At 39.5% G+C, this 22,759-nt stretch overlaps 1 protein-coding gene across 1 annotated transcript in view; it reads left to right on the top strand.

The window, feature by feature from the left end:
* The window catches only part of NCEH1 (neutral cholesterol ester hydrolase 1), a 65,652-nt gene extending 47,004 nt beyond the window's left edge, over positions 1-18,648 (top strand). Inside the window, exons 2-5 of the mRNA XM_036930889.2 lie at positions 1,105-1,333; positions 3,218-3,287; positions 12,471-12,642; positions 15,036-18,648. Of these exons, the coding sequence (XP_036786784.2) occupies positions 1,105-1,333; positions 3,218-3,287; positions 12,471-12,642; positions 15,036-15,653 (1,089 nt within the window). The 3' untranslated portion in view covers positions 15,654-18,648. The remainder of the gene's footprint in view (positions 1-1,104; positions 1,334-3,217; positions 3,288-12,470; positions 12,643-15,035) is intronic.
* The last annotated feature ends 4,111 nt before the right edge of the window (positions 18,649-22,759 follow it).

The raw sequence follows: 22,759 nt of genomic DNA, 5'->3' as shown, positions 1-22,759 counted from the left end.
GTGTTGATTTCTGCCAGTCACCTTGTTTCCTTGATCTTATGATGGCATTAAATATTTCCCTAATCAGTGTTTTGTTTTCATATTCTACAGAAGGGTGCTGCTACTCTCTAGCTGTTCCCTTCCCAGGTCTGAGAGCCAGTAGGAGACACAGTATCTAAATTCATGTGCCTGTGCCAGGAAAGTTTCCAATCCCTCTTTGACGCTTCTGGGCCTCTCTAGCTTGACTAGTAACTGGCTTCCGGACAGCTTGCAGTTCTCTGGCTTTGAAACATGGCCATTAAGTCTAGCAGGGAGGTCAGTTTCATAAATGTCCTCAGTAGGAAGAGCTTGGATAACAAGCAGAAAGGACTACACTCCACAGGATCTTTGCTGGGTGGATGAAGTGGGTCCCTTCTCTCTATGCTCCTTCTGCAACCAAGTATCTTTCTGTGAACGCTTAATGCAGAGCCTGATGCCTCAAGGTTCAAAGGGGAAAGGACAGCAGGCTGTATGTTCTTTGCACATTTCTGAACAGCTCCTGATTTTGTCTGAGTTGGTCAGGTTCTAAATGCCAGGGCCTCAGTTGACCCAGCTCCTTCCCTCTCACACACTCATTTCTTTCTTCTTAAGATAGACACTCTTAAATACATAAGCTTAAAACACTTTTAAAACACTTACACAAAATGTAAAGCTTTCCTTTTATTTGCATTCAGATAAAGTATTCCTTTTGCACTCCTAGTGTATCATTGGAACAGTGATGTGTGGCTCTAGGGGGAGAAAAAGGACTAAATCCTGTAATTCATAAGTCATAGGTTTCAGTCCCAGAGCTACACTCATCCTGCAAATGGGCAAGTTCATTTCATTTTAAGCTTTCTTGATAAAATGGGTCTGAATGTACCTGTCCCCACCCCCTCTCAGCACTGATCCTAAAATCAAAGGAGAGTAGGTCTCCTGAATGAAAATACTTGGTAAACTCTTAGAGCAAAAGGCAAATTCAAGTGAAAGTAGCCAGGGGTCCTCAGCTGCAGCTGCAGTTGCTTGCATGAACTCAAGATTCGTAGAGTTGGTTTGTGTGCCTCTGGTGGTTGACGCGTGCTCCCCCTCTATTTCTGCCCTCACCTGCAGAGTAACCTGATACACTTCCTGGGCCTGAGTCATCATCTGCTCGCACTCAATTTTATCATCGTTTCTTTCGGCAAGAAAAGCGCATGGTCATCTGCTCAAGTGAAGGTGACTGACACGGACTTTGACGGTGTGGAAGTCAGAGTGTTTGAAGGCTTCCCAAAGCCAGAAGAGCCGCTGAAACGCAGCGTTGTTTATATCCACGGAGGAGGCTGGGCCCTGGCAAGTGCAAGTATGTCCGGTGGCCTTCAGGTGCCTGGGGGTTGTGGCTGGCCCTGGGGGGTGTGCGTGCTGGAATCTGACTTTCTTTGGATAAGGAAAGGAGGCACATTCGACTTGCTTTCCCTGGACACTCTCAGTTACCCCTGTTATATCAGCAAAATTATTAATAGTGTCCCCTTTTCATGTTAAGAAGGGTGTAGGTTTGAATAATTAATTATATGATTACCCTACAGTAATAAAGGCTTTTGCCTCCTTGTGAATTCAGGCAGACTGTTAGAAAATATTTCCTGTGATCTAAATCATAGACTAACTTACTGTGACGTGCTGAGGGTAGCTCTCTGCACCAAAACAAGGTGAAGTTTCCCTGAGCCAGAACATGCAGAATTATCTGTAGTTCTTTTGCCAACTTGGGTTTTGTAGGCATCTTTCTATGTAATAGAACAAATATTTCTGAATATACATGTTAACTCATTTCATCTGCTTATGAGACCAAAGATGAAAATTTAAAAGGTATGCCTCTATTAAAAAGAAACAGTCTTGCAAATTGAGGAATATTCTCTTTGGTGTTGGATAACTTCATGAGCAGAGCAAAACATGGCAGGTAGCCCAGGGGAGCAGCCCCATGGGAGTGTACCAAGGAGGAAGTAAGATGTTCTTCTCTGCCTGTAATTAGCATGGAGCTACTTTCTCTTCTGCAGCCCAGAGCCTTCGGCATCCCCTATGTTTAAAGGCAATGGCAACTTGTTCTAATTTGTTTGTGTTTTTAAATAACATTGTTGTTTTAATGAGGCAAAGACCAAAAAGTAAAACTTTTCTACTAATCCCACTTCATTTAACTGCATATTCATCATTTATTCTTTTATTCATTCCCTGATTTGTTCATGTTTTCAACAGATGTTACTGAGTATGTAGGTTCTGCCAGGACTGAGGGGGTTTCCTGGGGTGCAGGACTTCCAGTACAGAAACTCAGACAGTAGTGTACTGAACTGGACCATAATGTGTGCTAGGTGATGAGGATGTGAAAATGAATAAGACAGAGTCTCTCCTCTAGAAAAGACTTTAGCATTGGACACTTGCCAGATGAGACATTATGGTAGAGGCCAGGAAGTGTAAGTGCCGGGAATGGTCTAGATTCCAAGAGTCACCCTGGCCTTTTCACATAATTTTGACTGATGACTCCTGTCAGAACAAGAGCTTGGGCTGGGGGAGGCATGCGGATAGTTATGTAGTTATTAAGGTTCTCTTCTAAGACTGCCTTGGAAAGCCTATGAATAAGATAATAGTTGGCTTTCTGTTGACACAATCCAGCTCTTAATTTACTGAAAGAATACCTAAGGATTAAATCTTTACATATGAAAATTGCTTCTGTCACTGTAAACCTTTGGTTCTCTTTCTAAGAAATGCTAAGACTTCCTAAAATTCTAGTTTGTTATGTGTTGGCTTACACAGAATACCATATTCTTCAAATTTTGGCTTTCCTGAATTGCAGCAAATGAGTGTATTAAAAGAGAAAACTTTTATGGTTCTAAGCAGGAAGCTGCTTATTTGCTGTGACTTTTGGAAAGACATACATTTGAAAAGCTACAGAATCAGAATTACTTTGGTGCATTTCATATAGTCCATTATGAAATAAATGTTAGTTAAAAACACATTCAAAGGTATTTTAGTATAGATTTCCTATCATTTTATAGTAATTGCATTTTATCACAAACCATATTTAATTTTTGCATGTACATATAACTATTAATGATATATATGTTCACATTTGTTTTTTATTGGTTTCATTACTAATAATTTAAGTCCAAGTCTAAAAACAATTCATAATTAGCAGAATTTGAAAATGGACAGTATTAAATAACTTGTTTATTAGTGATTGCTCCTTTGTCTCTTTTAGAAATCAGATATTATGATGAACTGTGTACAGCAATGGCTGAGGAATTGAATGCTGTCATTGTCTCCATTGAGTAAGTAACTGATACTAGTCAAGAAAAAAAAATTAAGAGAGCATCCTAGGTAACTGTCTAGTTGTTGACAAGCAGTAAAATAAAGTAAAAAATAAAAGTTCAGAGAGGTGAAATGATTTTCCAAGGTCACACAAAATGATTTCTGATGAAACTTAAAATTGTATTGAACTAGCTTTATAACACATCAAATCATCTTTTCATTTTAGTTTTGGAAACTTCTGGAAAAGGAATTAACTGAAATTGGGAGAAATACATAATCAGTTATACACAGCAAAAAAGTTTACCACCTTTTTAAATCTAAAAGTCAATCAACCTTGTAACAGAATCTCTCCTGCAACCAAGAGTTGCAAAAGTTAATCTCCTAGAGTCAGGTTCTGTAAGTCAGACCTTGTAAACAGTAACGTGTTCAACAAATCTTAGTTGATGTGTTCTTATTATTGGTAATAGTATTGATATTAATGTTTTTGATAGAGCTGTTTCTACCAGTCTATATTAGCCATTTTTCTGGGAAACTATGAGGAATGTGAATAATAATAATAATAACAATCGTGGTGATAGTAACAGTACAAAAATCATGGTACCGATCTCATGGCAGGTATTGTGTAGATGCTCTTGCTTACCTTGTCTTTCCCTCTTAAGATCTTTGTTCAGACAGCACCCTTTGGTAATACCCTTATTTAAAATGACAGTCTACCTTTCCTCTACTTTATATTTCTCCCAAACTGTCATCAACATCTGACAGGCTATATATTTAACTTATTATGTGTGTATTGTACTGGTTGGAAATAGACAATGTAAATTACATGAAGGCAGAAATTTTGGGGAATTTTGTCTGTTTTGTTCATTGCTAGTCATTACTGCCTGGAAAAAGTCCCTGGCAGATAGTGGGCATTCAATAAATATTTATGGAATAAATGAATAAAGAGCCTTGTTTGTTTCTCATATAAATCATCCAAGATAAATATTTTGATATTTTCCTCCTAGATAAGGAAATTGAGGCCCAAGAATTTAAGTAACCTGCATGAGGTCCCATAGCCAGCTAGTCACATCGATGGAGTAGGGAACTGGGACCAGGTCAAATCACTCCTGAGGCTCCTGTACGTTTTTTGAGCCCATATCAAGTCAATACCAAAGGAAGCTGATAATGCTGAGTCACAGGGTTGTGGCCACATCGTTCACTTTCTGCGCCCTGAGGTTATCCGGCCCTCCCCCTCCCGCTGCCCTCCCATTCACTGCTCATCTCTGCGCCCCTGCTCCAGGCCAGATCTGAGAGCTAAGGGAATCTGTCCTCACCGTCTTGGGAGGGCTGGGTTATCATTTGGACAGCTGTGAACAGAGCTCTTAGCACCACACAGAATGGTCCTGCGGCTGCCTTGTCTGAGGATTTGGCTCCTCCCTGGCCTCCCTGGTTTCTCAAGGAGCCTGAGTGCAGTTTTGTAATGCAGGAACCTTCAAGGAAAGGATGGCACCATCTGGCTTGGGCCGCTGGGCAAAGCAGGGACTATCTAAGCAGCTGAGTCCTCGTATGGAGCAAGGCCCTACAGCTCTGTGCTGGAGAATGAGCCTCAGGGCCCTTGGAGTGGTTTCCTTGTGTAGCTCTAGCTCCTCAAAGGCCCAAGGGAAGGAGCAAAGTTGGCCTTGCTTTACCTGGCATGGTGATGGTTCTCCTCACAGGCCTTACCCTCCAAAGTTCCAGTACAAGCAATTGGCAAGATGCCTAAGCTTTTCCTACTTGCCTTATCCACCTGTCAACATCTGTCTCAAGTAAAACGGGTGTTCTTTTAGTCTAGGCTTGTTGTAAAATACACAAGGATGGATGGGATTTTTTAAGTAGACTTAAAACCTCAAACAGAGAGGTACTGCTTCATCTTAACTTTCTAAGAGTGAGCATACAGAAGTCTATTAACTGGGAGGCACGGCAGCAGCGAGCAGGTATCATTACCCACAAGCGTGTTACCTGAGGCAAGTCATTCAACCTAATGTGCAAAATCAAGTTAGGGACCCTTCCTGTGTGTCTGGATGTGAGCTTGTCTTCTTTCCCTTGGGTCCGCATCACCCAGGACAAGGGCTTGGAACATGTATGCTAAGTAAATACACTTGGAGTTGGGTTGATGACTTCAGAGAGTTGTCATGAGAATTAGTTTGGACAACTGAAATAAAAGGGGTTTAGATACTGTAAAGCACTAGACAAGTCTGGAAGATTAGTGCTTCCATAGAATGGAAAGGTCTTGCTTGCATATTTATTTATCAGTGTGGAATTTTAGCCCTCTTCCTGCAGAAAATGAGCAAAGGTGGTTAGAATCCTGGCCAGCCAGCCCACAGAGAGTCACATAACCTACGTGCTAATAGAAGTATAGTCCATATCAGATGATCGTGATATTTCACTTAGATAGTATGTCAGAGGTCTAACTTGGGAATATATTTCCTCTCACTCCTCACCTCTTTCCTCTTTCTTTTATTCCATAGGTTTCTGTTGAATTCCACTTGTGTGTCAGTTGCTATGTTAAGTTCTAGTGACATAACAGTATAAGACATAATTCCTGCCCTCATGGAGTTTACAGTCTAGATGAGAAAACCACCCTTGAACAAATAATGTTAAGTGTGATAAGTGATGTAAGTAGTAATGGAGGCATCTAATAGGTAAGATCTTACCTAGTTTGAAGAGTCAGAAAAGGTGTCTTTGAGGAAGTCATGTCTGCATGGAGCTCTGAAGGATGAGCAGAACCTAGTTAGGCCAAGCGGGTTGGCCATGGAAGGCCCAAGTGGTGTGATGAGAGGGCCTCAGAGAAAGGGGAGGAGGCAGAGAGCATCAGAGGAAGGAAACGTGAGAGAAGACAGATGGAGGGACTCACACCTCTGGGGGTGACTAAGGAGAACAAATAAGAGTGGATGATCCTGAGAGTGTCCAGGAGTATGGGAGACTCTTGGTTTTCCTGGAGTTCCACCTTTTCCTGGCAGGGAGGCTGTCAGCCGACGGCTTCTCCTTATCCTTGAGGCCACAGGAGTGCGTGGTGATGGTCCGGCTCTGCTCCACGTGGGGTGTGGCCTGGGGAAGGGTGGAACCTTAGGAAGCTGGTAGGCAAGGCTTGGGGACAGTCCTGCTGATGGAATCTCCTCACATAAATGAGCACCAGGAGCTGGAACGCCTCAGTTCATGTTACTGGTGCTGGTGATAGACCCAGCAACTGAGAGAAAAGCCTTAAGGCATAAAATAGGCCATGACTTCTACTCAGTGGCTTATACAACACTCCTCTGTGTTTACATGATAATTGCACAGTATTTGTTAAATGAAAAAGTTCATCTATAATACCTAAGATACATGATGTATCCTCACTTGTATAACTAGGAAGGTCCTACTTATATTCATAAACTTATTCTGATAAACTTCAGTGAGATTAACTATAACAGGGTAACCTTTTACCTGTAGTTTATATAATAAGACACAATATTAGAACCCTAAGACATAAGAGAGAAGGAAGATTTAATTTAATTTTTTAAAAGGCAAAATGCCTTTTAAAGATAATAAAGTAGGCATGTTGGATGTTATTAAATTTAATCTAATACATTCGATTTAATTCTATAGATTTAATTATAGTGTTAAATTCTACAGTTAATTTCTTTATGTTGCTTTTTTTGGGTGCAGAAAAATTTTTCAAGTTGTGTTTTGCTATAGTCATAATCTCCCCATTTTATGTAGTGAGACCTATTCCCATTCCACTGAGTGTCAGGTAGCACTGTACACAGAGAACTTAAAACATTCCAGAGCTGTGAAGAAGCATGTTGCTTATGTAGACAGAAAAGAAGCTGGAGTACTTGTCATACATGATTTCTAGCAGTTACAAGCAGTGGGACTTTCATGCCTCTTTTTTCCTTCCATAAAGTTAGACGAGTGCAAGCTGACAAACTCACAGCACCTGCAGGAAGCACAGTGCAACACACATCTGGATCAGCAGTTGTGCAAATAAGATACTCTGAGAAACCCTGAGCAGTAGTCATCTAGCTGTGACTTTCCCTCTGCTCCTTGCCCTGTTTTTCCCCTAGGTGCTGAGCTGAGAAAGCCTCATGCTTCACCCCCACCTGGCCCAACCAAATCCCTAAGGCTTCCCCCCTCCAAGAAAGGGAAGATTTCTCAGAACTTTTCTTTTGCTCAGTCCAGGCCAACCTTGGCAAATCTAAAGGCCAGTGTCACAAATAATTTAATACGAAAGAAAGATACTGGGGTGGCATGTTTTAAGTCATTTTATTTTCTTCTCCATCTTCATCTTCTTTAGCTAATGAATCTGTCCTTTTTAGACATATTTAATTAATAGCTTCTTGGTTCCATTTTCTACTAACATAAAAAAGCCACTGATTTCTCTTACGTGGCACCGAGCCTGCCTGGAGTTCAGCGGCACCTGGGAGTGCTCTGGCTCCCTGTTTACTCTTGAGGTCAGAAGAGGATGCATCAGCATGGGAGGAGGCAGTTTAGATAAACACAGGAGGCTGGGAGCTCCCTGCTGTGTACATAGATATGTCTCTGGACATCTCAAAAGTGAACACAGCATTACAAAATTACACTGTTTGAATGGATCGCAATTTTAGGCTCAATCACTCCTAGGATTTGGGTCAGGCATCCTGACATCTGTCTGTTTTTAAAAAAATATTTTTCTTATCCACTCAGCTCTCCCTTGCTGGATGCCATGGTCAAAGCTATCTCAGGGGCCCAACTTTGAGAGTAGAACCAAAGGAAGACTCTTCTTCAATGTTTATGCACAAACCACATTTAAGAACAAAAAGAGAAGCAATCATCTGTTCACAGTCCTTTCACTTATGTGTTGTTTTACTCTATATTCCTTTAATGGAAAGGAAGCATTTACCTGTTAGATATATAGATTCTTCCTCCAGATAGAGAACACAGTATGGATGTAATTATCGGTCCGTCTTAGATGAGATTGTCTTAAATTTGTTTTAGAGAACCCTCATTGAAGGTATGAGGAGAATATTGACCTTTTTATGTTCTCAAGATGCATCTATTGGGGGATGGTGAAAAAGAAGGAACAGCAAAACGGCCCCAAAAGGAGTGAGATTATTATCTCATTCTTGCCAAATCTAATAGTATAATTGCATTCCAGGATGTCCCATGCACCTTTCACCTACCTGGCACAAGAAGAGAACTCAGTGTCCTTGTTCGCAGCTGGAGATTGTACACAGCCTTCTGGGTTAGGTTATTTTGAGGGAGAACGCGCATTACAAAGCTCTTAGAACACTAGTGTCATTCAGGGCTTCAGCTTCCAGAGGGTTGGAGCAACTCACATTTCCCCTGAGCTCCCAGCTTGTGTACAGTAGCTGCCTTTGACCTCATGAGTAAGTTGTCAGTCTTTCTGAGAACTGCTCAACTCTTTGATCACTGTCAGTAAGTGAGGTCATAAAGTAACAGATCATAGAAATGGTGCAGCTTATTCCAGGGGGGTATACAGCACACTCTTTAGTACATAATTATGACTTTCCATCTACATCTAGAGGAAGTTGAAGTGTCTGTGTTATCACCTGTCAGACTTTGAGCACTCCAGCAAAGGAGGGTTCCTCTTGTCTGGGCTCTCAGCAGGTTTCCTGGAAGAAGGGGCATTTGAGATGAGACTTAAAGGCTGGGAAGGTGATAAGGAGCTACTGGGGGAAGGGCATAAGGGGGTGAAGACAGACCAGTGCATTCAAAACAGGAGCAGGAGGATATGTTCAAAGAAGAGTGAATACGGTGGACTCAGTGATATATCTGACCCTTGCCTAAACATTAGAATTGCTTGGAATTTCTCTTCAAATGTAGATAATACTGGGCCCCACCCCAGTATGCTTTGTAGAAGGGCTTAACCTCAGCGTTTTTGTAAAGTTCCCAAGATTATCTTGAGGTGCGAGATGAGATGAGAAAGTTTTTCAGAGATGAGAAACTCTGGACTATGTGTGGACCAGGAAGTGGAGTCCTTGGAGATGTGCCAGAAGAGTAGGTGGGTTAGAAACAGTTTCTTTTTTTGTGTGTTTTTAAAGCCATATGGATTATTACTTTTACCACAGATAATGCTATTTGACATATTTTTTATGTAAAAGTATAAAATAAATGTTTTAATTTATTTAAAGGTATAAAATAAGTGTTAAAATTTATAAAATAAAGTTTCATTTAGAAGGAAGAAAATATGTTAAAGATGTACCATGTGCCAGGCGCTGTGCTGCATGGTTTATTCTGAGAATATTGCAAAAACATTGAAATCATGAGAGAGATTCTGAAATGTCAGAAATCTGTAGTTTTGAGAATTTACCACTTTGATGAGGTAATGAGAACACACACACATATTTAAAAGGCTGTGGGGTTTTGAAAAATTCAGATATTTTAAGAAGGTGGGGGGAAACGTGGGTTTTGAAGTCAGTTGTAAATTTAGATCACAGCTTTGCCTCTTACTAGCTCCTGTAGATAAGTTACACTCCTTGAGCCTCACATTCTCGTCCTTGAAGCCACTGGTTTGCTCTGAGATTTGAATGAAATACATCTATAGAGTGCCTGGTGAGTTACCCCCCCTAGCAGGAATATGATAATTTTTATAGAGTGTGCACATTTATTAAATTGATGAAACCTCATTCCTGAGTTTTCACCGAATTTTGTTTTTCTACTAAGAGGCATGCGCAGTAATAGATGACTGTAACGGCAGCACCCACCTATCTCGGCAGTGAGCTGGACAAATTGAGACTCTATTTTCAAGTTCATCAGCTTTAACTACAATTCTGAAATTTAAAAAAATGTCAGAATCCCCTCAGTACTTTGCAGGGTCATAGCTTTGAACAAAAGCAGCAAATATATTTATAAGCGCTTTCTTTGGCTATACCACTCATACATTTCCTCCTGACTCAGTTTTCTGGCTCTAGAAAGACACCATAGAACTTTTGTGATACTTCTCAGGTCAACGTCAAGCTACTGAGAAGGCTTGTCTTATACTGGCTGACCTCAGAAATATCTGGTTTTGCTATATTCTCCAGTCTATGAAAATAGTATCGTCTCGTACTGAATAAAACTGGAGAAAGTTTCCAGCTTAAACAAAGATAAGGGGAGGTGTTCGAGATAGATTTAAAGGTACCAGGAAGACTGTTACACCACAACCTATTTAAGTATGTTTAAGTATATTTGAGTCTGTTATCTGAGCCAGTTTTTAATTGACTGATAACATTTGAGGCAGCATATTTTCAGATTACCTTCTCTTAATTCAAAGTCACTAAGACCTTTTAAAAGTGAAACAATATCTGAAAATGTAATTCATGTATGTGTACTAGTAGAATGTGCTCTGTCCTCCTGGGCTACCAGGGAAACAGTTTATCATAATATGTGGAATCTTGCTGAGACAGAATAGTCTTTATTTTCACAAATTGAGCCATGAAATGCATTTGTTTTTATTTCATTGAAAGATTTAAGCATTCATCTTGGTAATACTGAGGTTAAAACATTGGGAACCTCTTTCCAAAACCGGGTGAATAAAATGATAAGAGATGGCTCCACCTAGTGGACACACTGGTGTAACCCTACTCCTTTCACCGGTTATTAACAGCACAGCAGGTTACCAGAAGCTTTAGTACTTAACGAGAAAATAAACTGGAGAAAAAACATTTTGGATGATTAATTGATCACCACAGATGGAAAAATAAGGAAGAAAATAGAAAATTATTTTATCTGTTATGAGGCAACCACTAAGGGAATTTCTTACTGTATTTAGATTTTTTAAATGTAGTAATTCCTGAATAACCAGATCTACATTTGCCACCTATTAAAGTTTTTCACAAATATTTGTCTATTTGATTGTATCTGCTCTTACTGTCAGGATATTAAATTAACTAGCTGGATTTTATGTGGGGGAAATAAATGACTTTTTATAGAGTAGCTTAGAAAATAATAGTTTCTGAGACTAAGTATGCTACTTATAAAACAGAAAACAAAAGATCTGAGTTCTTAAATATTATTAGATTTTAATTAATAAATTAGCTTCTAATTGATCTGTTTGACTTACTTTACAAGTCAAGTAACTTTATTGTGCCTCAGTTTCTTCATTTGCAGAGTGAAGATATGTTAATACTCAAAAAAGGTTTACTGGATGGATGATTATGTGCCTAGCACAGTGATAGATACTGGAAACACAGTTCCTGATATCAGAGAACACACTATTTAGAGGAAAGAAATAAATCATTTTAAGATGAGATGTTAAGAGCAGTAACATACCCCAGCACATAAAAATTTGAAGGATTGGTAGTCAGCTCAGCCACAGAAGCAAGGGAGTTATAGTCAAGGAAGGGTGCCTGAGGAGGCCAAACCCTCAAGTAAGTCTTAAAGGATGACTGAGAATTAATAAGGAAGGAAGGTGAGACTGGGAGGGCACTTTAAGCCAAGACTGCCAATATGGATTTGTAAGATGACATTATAGGTGGGGCATTTGACAAAACCAGGATTCTTTGGAACCCTTAAGGGAATATGAATCCTCCTAAGTGTGCAGAAGCCCCAGGAGTGCCCCAGAAGGCCTGCCCTTGGCCGTCTCATAGACTTGGCTTCCTTTTTGCTGGTTGATAACTGGCCCTTTAGTTCCAGCTTTCCAGGGAGTGAATGCATTGCTTGGGTTTAATGTCAGGCTGACATCATCTCTTCAGTGGACTATAATTTCACTGTATTTATCAAGTAAATCATGAAGAAAACCACATGATTTGAACAAACATGAGACCGGTGAAGCGATTAATACTGCCAAGTCACCTTTTAACCCAGAGGTGGTGTGACTGGAGCACTGACTTCCAGAAATAAAATTCCAAAATCTATGTGGTTCTGTCTATACCTTTATAACCAGCATCTGCCTTTTATTTTGAAGCTTCATTTCTGCATTGGTGGTGGTCATAGGTGTGTATGTTTCTGTTTGTTTTGTTTTGCTTAGTGGCTGATAGTAAAAATAAAATTCAAAAGAGGATTAGTGCTCGTACAATTTTTAAACAAATTTTTTCATGTGCAATTTGATTTCCAATTTTTAAACAACGTATTTGATTTGCAAGAAAAAAATGAATGGTTTGTTTTTATATTTTAATTTGTTAAACTGTTCATTTCTGGCATCAAAAGAACCAGTTTCTCCTTAAACTTTAAACAGCCTGTGAAGATGTGGTGCAGTTCATAAATCAATACAACTTTTGTTTTCACAGATACAGGCTAGTTCCAAAGGTTCATTTTCCTGCACAAATTCACGATGTTGTACGTGCCACAAAGTACTTCCTACAGCCAGAAGTCTTACAGAAGTATTCGGTTGACCCAGGCAGAATTGGCATTTCTGGTGACAGTGCTGGTGGGAATTTGGCCGCTGTCCTGAGCCAACAGGTAACAGACTGTCCTGAGGTGCAGGTGACAGGATAATGTGATAATGGCCAACACACCACACATTCTTCCTTACACATGGCAAAGGCTTAGCCAGGTGGCCTTGTCAAGTGAGTCAGACGGCTGTTCTTGCAGAGTGCTCAGAGATCTTTTTGAAGTAGGAAGAAGGGTCATTGAAAGAAGTGTCATCTCTGAGTCCTTATAAAGGCCCTGATTATAATTCATGTGAAAGGGGGGCTAACATTTTACAGGCTCCCCTGCTCATCAGGGATATGAGTGGACATTGAATATCCCCTGGTCCTTTTCTGTATTGGACTTACAAAATGGAGTATTTTTGCTTAAATTCCAATGCTAAGATTGTTTCCTTTGAGTTTTCAGCCAAAGCAAAAAGTTGAAAAGTGTTTCCCGAAGTTCTTTTTGTTTTCAAATATAAAAAAAAAGAATGAAATGGTTCAGCCACTTGAAATGTTAAAAATACAGGTTAATCTAAGCTTTACCTGGTTAAATTCTTGAAAACTGTCTAGCTCTAATAGCACCCAAAAGTTGGGCTGTTGTGTAAACTCAAAGGTAAGCACATTTTCTTCCTCTTACAGATTAAATAACTTGAGAATGCCATCTCTATCTTCTCACCTCCAAATTTCTTAAATAGCATCTGCCCTTTTGTTTGTGGTGTACCCTGGTTTCTTCTTTGCTATATTTAAAGAACTCAGTTCTCCGCTTGGCATTGGCAGTTTGCCATCCATGTGTCCATATGGGGTAAGAAGAAAAGTCCTGGTGTAATGGGGAGAGAGCATCACTGGCTTTAAAAGCAGACAGAACTGGGATGGAACTCAGTTCTCCCACTGTGGGCCACTGGGCAAGTCCCTTAACCTCTCTGAGCTTCCAGAAAATGAGGATAATGCCTTCTGACTGCAGGGCTGTTGCCAGGACTTATGAAGATACATGCCAAGAATTGTGTAGACATATTATTAGTACTATTAACTGATCATTTCCTCTTGCTTTTTAAAAAAAATTTTCCTGGACAATGCCAGCATTTGGATTTTTAAAATTAAGGTATCATTGATATACAATCTTATGAAGGTTTCACATGAGTAATGTTGTGGTTACTACATTCACCCATATTATCGAGTCCCCACTCCAACCCCATTGCAGTCACTGTCCATCAGTATGGTAGGATGCTGTAGAGCATCTTCTCTGTGCTGTACTGCATTTCCTCTTGCTTTTACAGAGCAGTTACATCTTCCCTCATTATAATTCATGTGGGATGCTGGCTAACATTTACAGGCTCCCCTGCTCATCAGGGATATGAGTGGACATTAAATATCCCCTGCCCCTTTTCCATATTGGACTTGTGAAATGGGATACTTTTGCTTAAATTCCAATGCTAAGATTATTTCCTTAGAATTTTCAGCCAAAGTGAAAAATTAAAAAGTGTTTCCCAAAGTTTTTTTTTTTTTCAAATATAAAAGAAAAGAATGAAATGGTTCAGCCACTTTAAATGTTAAAAATGCAAGTTAATCTATTAGGGATGGGGGTTCTATAAAGTCCGGTGTGATACAGAATTGTAAGGCCGAAGTGACCTTGATGATTGTTTAGCTGCCTATGAAACACAGTGATCTGGGTAGCTGCTTTTAGACATTACATGAGATATATCACTGTAGACACTAGAATTGCAAAATGAGGCAATGCATTCACATTTCTGGGAGGACAGGGGAATTGAGATCTGAGATGGAGGGTTCATTCACATGCCCATTTCAACTTCAACTCTGGGGCACGTGCTCATTAAGTCAGCTGGAGGGTGCACTGCCAGCACTATTTGAATTCTTCCTCTCTCACCAAGCATAAGACTAAATGCTCATCAGAAGTGATACCTGAAGTCTTACCATAACACTTTGGAGTCCATCATCTTTTCATTCAGCTTTTCCTACCCATCTCCTCTGGGAGAATCAGGCTAGTTTTTTTTTTTTTTTTTTTCTGTCTAGTAAGCCATTGCCTTTTGGGGCCTTGCAGGGAATATGAAATTAAATAAGGTTCACACATTATCCACCCATAATACCCAGCAAGGTGTGCTAAGTGCCAAAGGATAGATATCAGTAAAGTGTTTGTGGGGGTTTAAAGTCCTAAGAAATCATGTACCTTGGAAGTGTACCTCAAAACCATGAGTTGCAAATAACCTTTCTTAGTAAATATTCAATAGCTTGATGGTGGTGGTGGTGGTAGTGATAGAGAATTATTTATTTTTAAATTACATTACTTAATACCATGACTGGTAGAAATTTAACACTTACACCCCTTTGATTGGTTTACAGTAAGGCATTAAGCTACTTTGTATGGTGTGGTTTTTGTTAAAAGGAGCCAGGCAAAATGAAAAAATGTATTTGCTTCTTCTTCTCCAGTTTAATCAAGATGCCAACCTAAAAAACAAGTTCAAAGTGCAAGCTTTAATTTATCCAGTTCTTCAAGCTTTAGATTTTAACACACCCTCTTATCAGCAAAATGTCAACACACCAATCCTGCCCCGTTATGTCATGGTGAAGTACTGGGTGGATTACTTCAAAGGCAGCTACGACTTTGTCCAGGCAATGATCATTAACAACCACACTTCACTTGATGTGGGTGAGGCTGTTGCCCTCAGGGCCCGTCTAAACTGGACGTTGCTCTTGCCTGCATCCATCACAAAGAACTACAAGCCTGTTGTGCAGACCACCGGCAGTGCCAGGATCATCCAGGAGATCCCTCAGCTGCTGGATGTCCGTTCTGCCCCACTCATTGCCGACCAGGAAGTCCTGCAGCACCTCCCAAAGACCTATATTCTGACATGTGAGCATGATGTCCTAAGGGATGATGGGATCATGTATGCAAAGCGCTTGGAGAGTGCAGGAGTGGAGGTAACCCTTGATCACTTTGAGGATGGCTTCCACGGATGCATGATTTTCACTAGCTGGCCCACCAACTTCTCGGTGGGAATCCGGACTAGGAATAGTTACATCAAGTGGCTGGATCAAAACCTGTGAAGAAGCAAAATTTCTTGAATGCTTGAACCCCTCTTGACCTCCTGCACCTGCTTTGTGAAGATATGCACTTTTTAGCCAGCTAACTTCTGCTTATTACTTGTGAGTTATGGAGTCTCTTCCCTGCAGACTTTATGTTAATTTAATTTTATAAAATGCATTTGACTAATGTTAAGGTCAGAAACATCTAAACTGGTTCTCAAAGTGGGCCAGTCTCTCTCTTACTGTTTTAGCTAAACTATTCTAATACCCACCACTGCAGAAAGCAGGACAAGAAGCTGAAAATAGCTTTGGGTCCTGCCTTGATGAAGTTCTTCTCAGAAGAAATTCTTCCAGCTGTGGATGATACAGTGACCTTTAATGAACTGAGAATGTGGGCTCTTCAACTTGTTAGAGTTTACTTTGCATTCAGAGCAAATGTGTGCACTTTAATGTGTGCACACTTTGAGTGTGCACATTTTCTGGGTACCAAATGCCCTCTGTTCTTTATGGATAGATAGTTTTGTTTCCTATGGGAATCTTGGCAAAGGTGTTCTAACAAGGACAAGTTTTTCAAATGGCTTTCTTCCTTTAGAGTATTGATTTTATGAGATAGCTTTAAGTCCAGTTGGATTATAGTGATACTTGAAAGTTACTTTCTACCACTATTAGAAAATATGAGGTTGCATGGACTGGATACCTGTACGTTGTTAAGTTTTTTGGTTATGCTGTCTCCTTGGGGGATATCTTCTGGGAGCAAATTTATTTAGGTATAGAATAAATGTTCCATTACAGAACAACTAAAAACAGACAAGTGAACCAACCTATTGTTTTCATAATGAATACTTCTGACATAAATTACCAACATTAGTGTGTGTATTTGGCATAGTTAGAAAAGAAGACACATTTAATATTAAAATTATGAAAAATGCCTGAAGATGGTCTAGTTTATTCTTGAAAATTCAACTTTTTCACTCACATGGCTTCAAAATGGGGCTATTTTGGTATATATAATGTATTGTTTATTTTTTTAAGTTATTTAATGTTAGTATAGGTAGTAGCTAGTCTGAAGATTTTTCAGAATAATGTCTGTAATGACATTAAAATGATATATTTTGAAAAACTACCTTAGAATTATATCCACTGTAATTTTATGGAAAGAGATAAAGTAGCTAGTAATACTACTATACATTAGGCCTAAATATTTTGGTGTTTATATGCATATAGAAATTAAAATACTTAGGTACTATGACTACACCTAGTAAACTTTCTGGTTCAACAACTTAGACAAGACACACACTGCTGATTTCTGTTCTCTGTGGTCGGAAGAACACCAGCTCATATTCTTCTGGGTGAAGGGCATACACTGGTACTTGATGCCAACCTCCCCCACCCCCCCACCCAGGTTGAGAAGTTGCAGTAACCCAAGCTTAAGTTTGTGTAGAGCCTTCACTGCTGGGGGGATCCTCTTTGGCACAGCAAGGAATTCCCATTCTAATCTGAGTTGAGTACCTCTGCCCACCTTCCTGCCAGTCTTCCTGCTCCCAATCCACGCCACCTTCAGGGACTGCAGAGAGGAGCAGTGTGGCCAAGCCATAATACAATTCATCAGTGGCAAGAAAGAACTTTTTTGCTCATTTAAAATATGGGTATTTCCCACTTCTGGCAGTGTAATAACAAATGAAAATTTGCATGCTTATTTTTCATTTATTGTATAAGCCAGTAGCAATTTATGTACAAAACAGAAGTAAATGTAACAGTGTGTGTGTGCCTGTGTGCTATAAAAATAATCGTACTGTGTGATGTGCTAATATACTCAGGCAAGACCTCACCATCTCTGGGCCTCTTTCCCTTTCCTCTAAATCAGAGAATTGAGTTAATTTATGAGGTCTCTTCCAACAATATATTCCAACCATGTTGTCAGACTGGCAAATTGTATCGGTCTCTTCGGCAATAGTTTTTTTGTAGATCGTAATTCCACATACTCAGACACGTGCATTATCAAAGATTTTTTTTCTTGAAAACTGAAATTTTAGTTCTTATTCTATGACAGCTACCCTCCTCATTTAATACTATTCTTTTTGACATCATTTGAAGAAACAAATGTTTGGACCTTATTTTGAGGCTATCTACCTCTAAGAAAGCAAAGAAAATACAATACATGCAGAGTTCCTTAAAATGGAATTCTCTACCATCCCCCCCCCCCACACCCCAGGAATTGTAAGCCAAACCCTATAGGAATTATAGACAGTGAATGATTCTAAATGTCTAAAAGGTTCTCAAATGAAAAGGGAGTGAAAGAAAAAAAGGGTCAACCACTCTTTCTGATGAAACTCTAGAGTTTCACTAAAGCTGTTATAAATGTGAATAATTTGCCTAACGACTTACACTGTATTCCACCTCAGACCTTCCTTGAAGGTCTTTCTTGAAATTCTCCTTGGAATAATAACAGTTGGAAATCTTGATACACAAAACCCAGTAGATATAAGAGAGGCTAAACCAATAAAAAAATCTGAGAGCTAACAACACCTTTGGGAAGCCTACAGAGTTTATGTTGAAAATATTTTGGTTTGGGATTAGATTGTTGTCTTTAATTTTTGTTTTTATAAGAAAGTTTATGCTCTGCAGATTATTTGTCTGTTTAGTGTTATGGCTTTGTTTTCCTATTTTATGAAAAACTTGATAGTCTTTTTATAATGTTGTGAAATATGAACATAAATATATGAAGAAAAAAATCTTGAAGTGCTGCAAAATATAGTGAAGTGTAAATTAGTCTTAATGTTTTATCACTGATTTGTGAAGAATTTAAGATGATTGTATTATTATCTTAGTGGATATATTTTATGCATGACCTTCTACCCTTTGACTTTTTGCTTATTTCCCATTGTAAAGGGGAAAGCAGATTTTATGAAGGATTTTGGTGGCAAATCTATTTTACAAGATGAAAATCCAGTGTGGAGGTAGAAAGTTTATATTTTGAATCATATTTAGAAATAAAATGGCTCCATCTGGAAATGTGCCTCTTTCTCTTCCTCTTGTCTGATTTCTGGTTTCTATCTCTTACTGTGTCCCAGATCCTTAGCCACAATTCTGCCCAAATCTTCTGCCCACTAGGGTCCTCTGGCTGCCTTTCAGTCACAGAGGGATGGCTTAGTGGCCTCCTTGATGACATTCAGCTCATGTCTGGATACAGTATGTGCTGCTCAGAGTGGGGAAGCTTGCCTTGGACTACCTAGAATATTTATAAAAGTGAGATTATTTGGAACTTTTAAAGCACATTTTAGGAAGTTGATGATCTTAGTGCAAATGAATTTGGATTTGCCACTAGTTCAGTCTAAGTGTTATAGTAGGTAGATAGCCAGACCTAAACAGGGAGAAGGGAGAGGGCTTTGGTGTGATGCTTGCTTACATTCTACACATTCTGTGGAAGCTGTTCCCACAGGATGTGGAGTGAGACTATAGATAACAGACTGGCCAACACTGCCTAGTTACAACATGGAGGAGAAATTGAGCCAAACTTCACCCCCAAATCTATTAGCGTAGTAAAAATCACACCTCTCCCAACACTGTCCCCCCCCATGACAGTACTGATGGAGACCAAATATAGTCAAAAATCCCTCTGCCCTACTTGAGGGTGGAGCAAGCCTGAACTCCCAGACTCCACCTGCTCCCTTGGAAACCTAATCCCACTTAGTGAATATCCATTTCCCTTCATATGATAAGGGCTCCCTCTGGTTCCCTCAGTGCAAACCCCCTTGGGTCTGCCTGGGATGTGCACTCTTTTCCTGTCTTTAAACTCCACATCCCCAAATGCTCCAAGGCTTCTCTGCATCTATTCTTGAATTCTTTCTCCCAAGGAGACCAAGGACCATCCTGGTAACAAAAGAACTATCAGTGTCACTGAAGTGACCCTGACATTACAGCAAAGCTAACAATTTCAGACTTGAGTTTATTGTGCTTAGTTTATGTCAATATCATAGAAATTTAGAAAACCTTTTTTTTTTAAGTGAATTGTTTGTATTGATTCTAAATTGTCACATGTGTATGTTGGAGGGGAAATCGGTTTGGAGATGCAGGGAAGTCAGAGTACAAGTTGAGGAAATAATTTTTAAAAATAAGAGTACCAGGGAATGACAGAACAGAATGATAAAAGAAGTTCATCGAACTGCTGCTTAGCTTGGAGCACATCCCTTGCAAACTCCTTAAGCCAGTATCACCTGGCGTCCAGTCTCTGCTTGGATCTGCATGGCATGGGAACTGAGTCCCTATGACCCCAGGATTTGGGGGAGCCACAGAGCACTGGATGGAGTGAGATTGTGTTCTGCGAACTGCCTGGAGGCAAAGAAAGGAGACTTTCATGCAGGCTACTAAGAGCATGACTGTAAGCAGCAGTTCCATCCAGGTCACCCAGGTGATGGTAATTTGCAGGCCCAGATCTGAGCTCTCAGCAGCCCCTCCCTACTTATCTGATACAGGCCAGAGAGAGTGAAAGTTTGAACTGAAATCCAGAGGATTAGAATGAAAAAGCAAAGTAACAAAGACACCACTGGAAAAGCGCAGAGACGAAATGTTATAAGTTGAGCAGTGAGAGGTTTATTTAAAGCAAAAAGGTGCACACTCAGAGAAAGGGGAATGTGGGCTACCTGAGAGAAGAGGCACCCCTAAGTTTTTAAAGTCTGGGGTTTTATAGGGGGTTGAGGATTTTCAAAGGGCTAGGGGTGTGAACTTGTTAAGTGGTCCCAGAATCTTCATCCTTGATGAGTCATTAAGCCTCTTTTCTTATTCTCTAGGTGATTCTGCAAAATTAACATAAGAAATTTACTGCTTATTTCTTCCCAGAATAGCAGCTTTTTGGTCTGGGAGTATATCAATTAAGACCACTTGCCCTGCCCCCAAGGGTGGGCTGAGTTATTGTTTGCTAAACAGTATGTTAAGAATGTTACTTCTTAACTACCTGGATTTTTTTTTAAATGCAATTTTGGCTTTGAGGTGGAATGTTCCTGTCTTTATTATGCTGTTTAAATCTGGGCCTTTTAGCAGGCTAAAGTAAATTTTACAATGGCATGATCTAATTGACACAATGAAGACATGGGTTATCCTGAGATATTTTTCTTTATCTGGGGAATATTCAAACCTTCAAAGCCAAGTTGCTCCTGATCTTTTGAGCTTTAACTGATTAACTCATTAACTCAGTCTTTTCTTGCTTTCTAGTTTTAGCTGGTTAACTGAGTCCTTTCTAGTTGGCTTTACTGACCTTATTCTCTTTCCACCCCTCTCATCTATTTTTCTGCCTAACATGTAAATTAGATTTTCCTATTTATTTACATAAATTTATATATATAAATCCAATTTCCTATTCACCATCTCCAACAAAACATAGCTGTATTTTGCTGGAGGGATTCACTACCAGTTTCAGTTCTCCTTTGGGACATTTAAAATGTACTTTGTGTTTTAATGTTTTTCTTGTGATTTTTTAAAAAATCCCCCTTGGTGTTTTTTTTTTAAATAACATCTCTTATTTCCCAATGGATCCCCTATTTAAACAACTAGAAGATATTTATATCAGTACCAGATTCCCCAAACCCTAGAGGTTGGAAATGTAAATATAATTCCTAGTAGACATACATGGATTTCTCAGCCCTCCCACTCAGCACCAACATTTTGTGTCAGAGAGATTTCTCACCACTGGCTCATTGCTGACACTTCAGATTGAGAGCTCCACCTTCACAGATTAACTGATCAGATTTGCACCTAACCCCCCAAACACCACCCCTTTCCAGCACCAGGCCCTTGACATCTGACTGGTAATTGTCTACTTCCTATCTCAAGTCTGTGTGTGCAATTCTTACTTATATTTGTGTTTTCCCCATATTTAAATGTAAACTCCATGAAGGTTGGGGTTTTTTCCATTCCTGTTTGCTCAGCATTTAGAACTGAGCACATTGTGAACTTTAAGAACATGTTTTTGAACAAATAAATCCTTACCAAGAAAAAGCTCAGCTTATAAGAATTAGAGTACTATTTTCCATATGTTTCTTGTAGAAGTAAAGTAAGTTCATGTCAAATATAATAAATTAAGACTAAAATTAGTGTCCTAAAAACCAAATATTTCCAAGCAAAATTAAATAATCCAAAGTAATTTCAGCCCTATTTTTTTTTTAACTACCAAAATTTTAAAGCAAAAAATTTTTGAGTGAATGTGAGGCAGAGTAGGGACATGGGACAAGTATCATGATTAATTTTCCCTGTCTATGATAAAAAAATGCTGATGTAAGTAGTAAGAACAGGAGGGACTTCATCTTAAGGCTAAAAACACTGGAGAGTTAAGAGGTAAGATTCCTACGTAATGATTAGCCAACAACCAGCCCTATCTTAAGGCAGGGCGAGCAGTTCTAAATGGTATGTCCCCACTGCCTGAGGATAACCATTATCTTGGAGAAGAACAGGACCAATAAATTCTTTGGGTTATGTTTATTTTACAGAATATCTAGAGGACTGACTATGGATGGTGATATAATGCCTCTCGCTGGAGATAGATATTATGATGTTATGGCATGAGTTGGTTCTCCTCAGTTCTAGTCCCTGCTGCAGGTAAGAATTGAAAGGCAGAGACACAGTAGTGAATCAGAGGATAGTTTTATTTGAATACACTCCAAGGGAGGAGCAGGCCAGAGTCAAGATAGACAAAGCACCCCAACCCACCTTCAGGGGAGGGTCTATTTATTCTGACCTAGCTGTGACTGACTTCTTTTGATTGACAGCATTAGGCAGAAGACTAGATATGAGCAGGGCTTAGATATGAATAAGGCCATTAAAGCCCACTAAAAGGGACTCAAAGAGTTAACCAGTTAAAACTAGAAAGCCAGAAAAGACTCACAGAGTTAATGAGTTAATCAGCTAAAGCTTCGGAGGCGGGAGGGAGCAACTTGGAATATCCAGATATTCCCCAGGTGAAGAAAAGTATCCGAGCACATAGCCCATGCCTTCATTGTGTCAATTAGATCACGACATTGTAAGATTTACTTTAGCCTGCTAAAAGGCCTAGCTTATTCTTTAACTTAACCTATATGCTGTTTTTTTTCTCCTCCAGCCCCTAATCAAGTAATTTGCAACCTGAGCAGGAGACAAGC

This window comes from Manis pentadactyla, chromosome 1 (assembly GCF_030020395.1).
Source record: "Manis pentadactyla isolate mManPen7 chromosome 1, mManPen7.hap1, whole genome shotgun sequence".
In the NCBI taxonomy this organism is placed as follows: Eukaryota; Metazoa; Chordata; class Mammalia; order Pholidota; family Manidae; genus Manis; species Manis pentadactyla.
The sequence above is the reverse complement of the archived record's forward strand: the minus strand, read 5'-3'. Positions and strand labels throughout refer to the sequence as shown.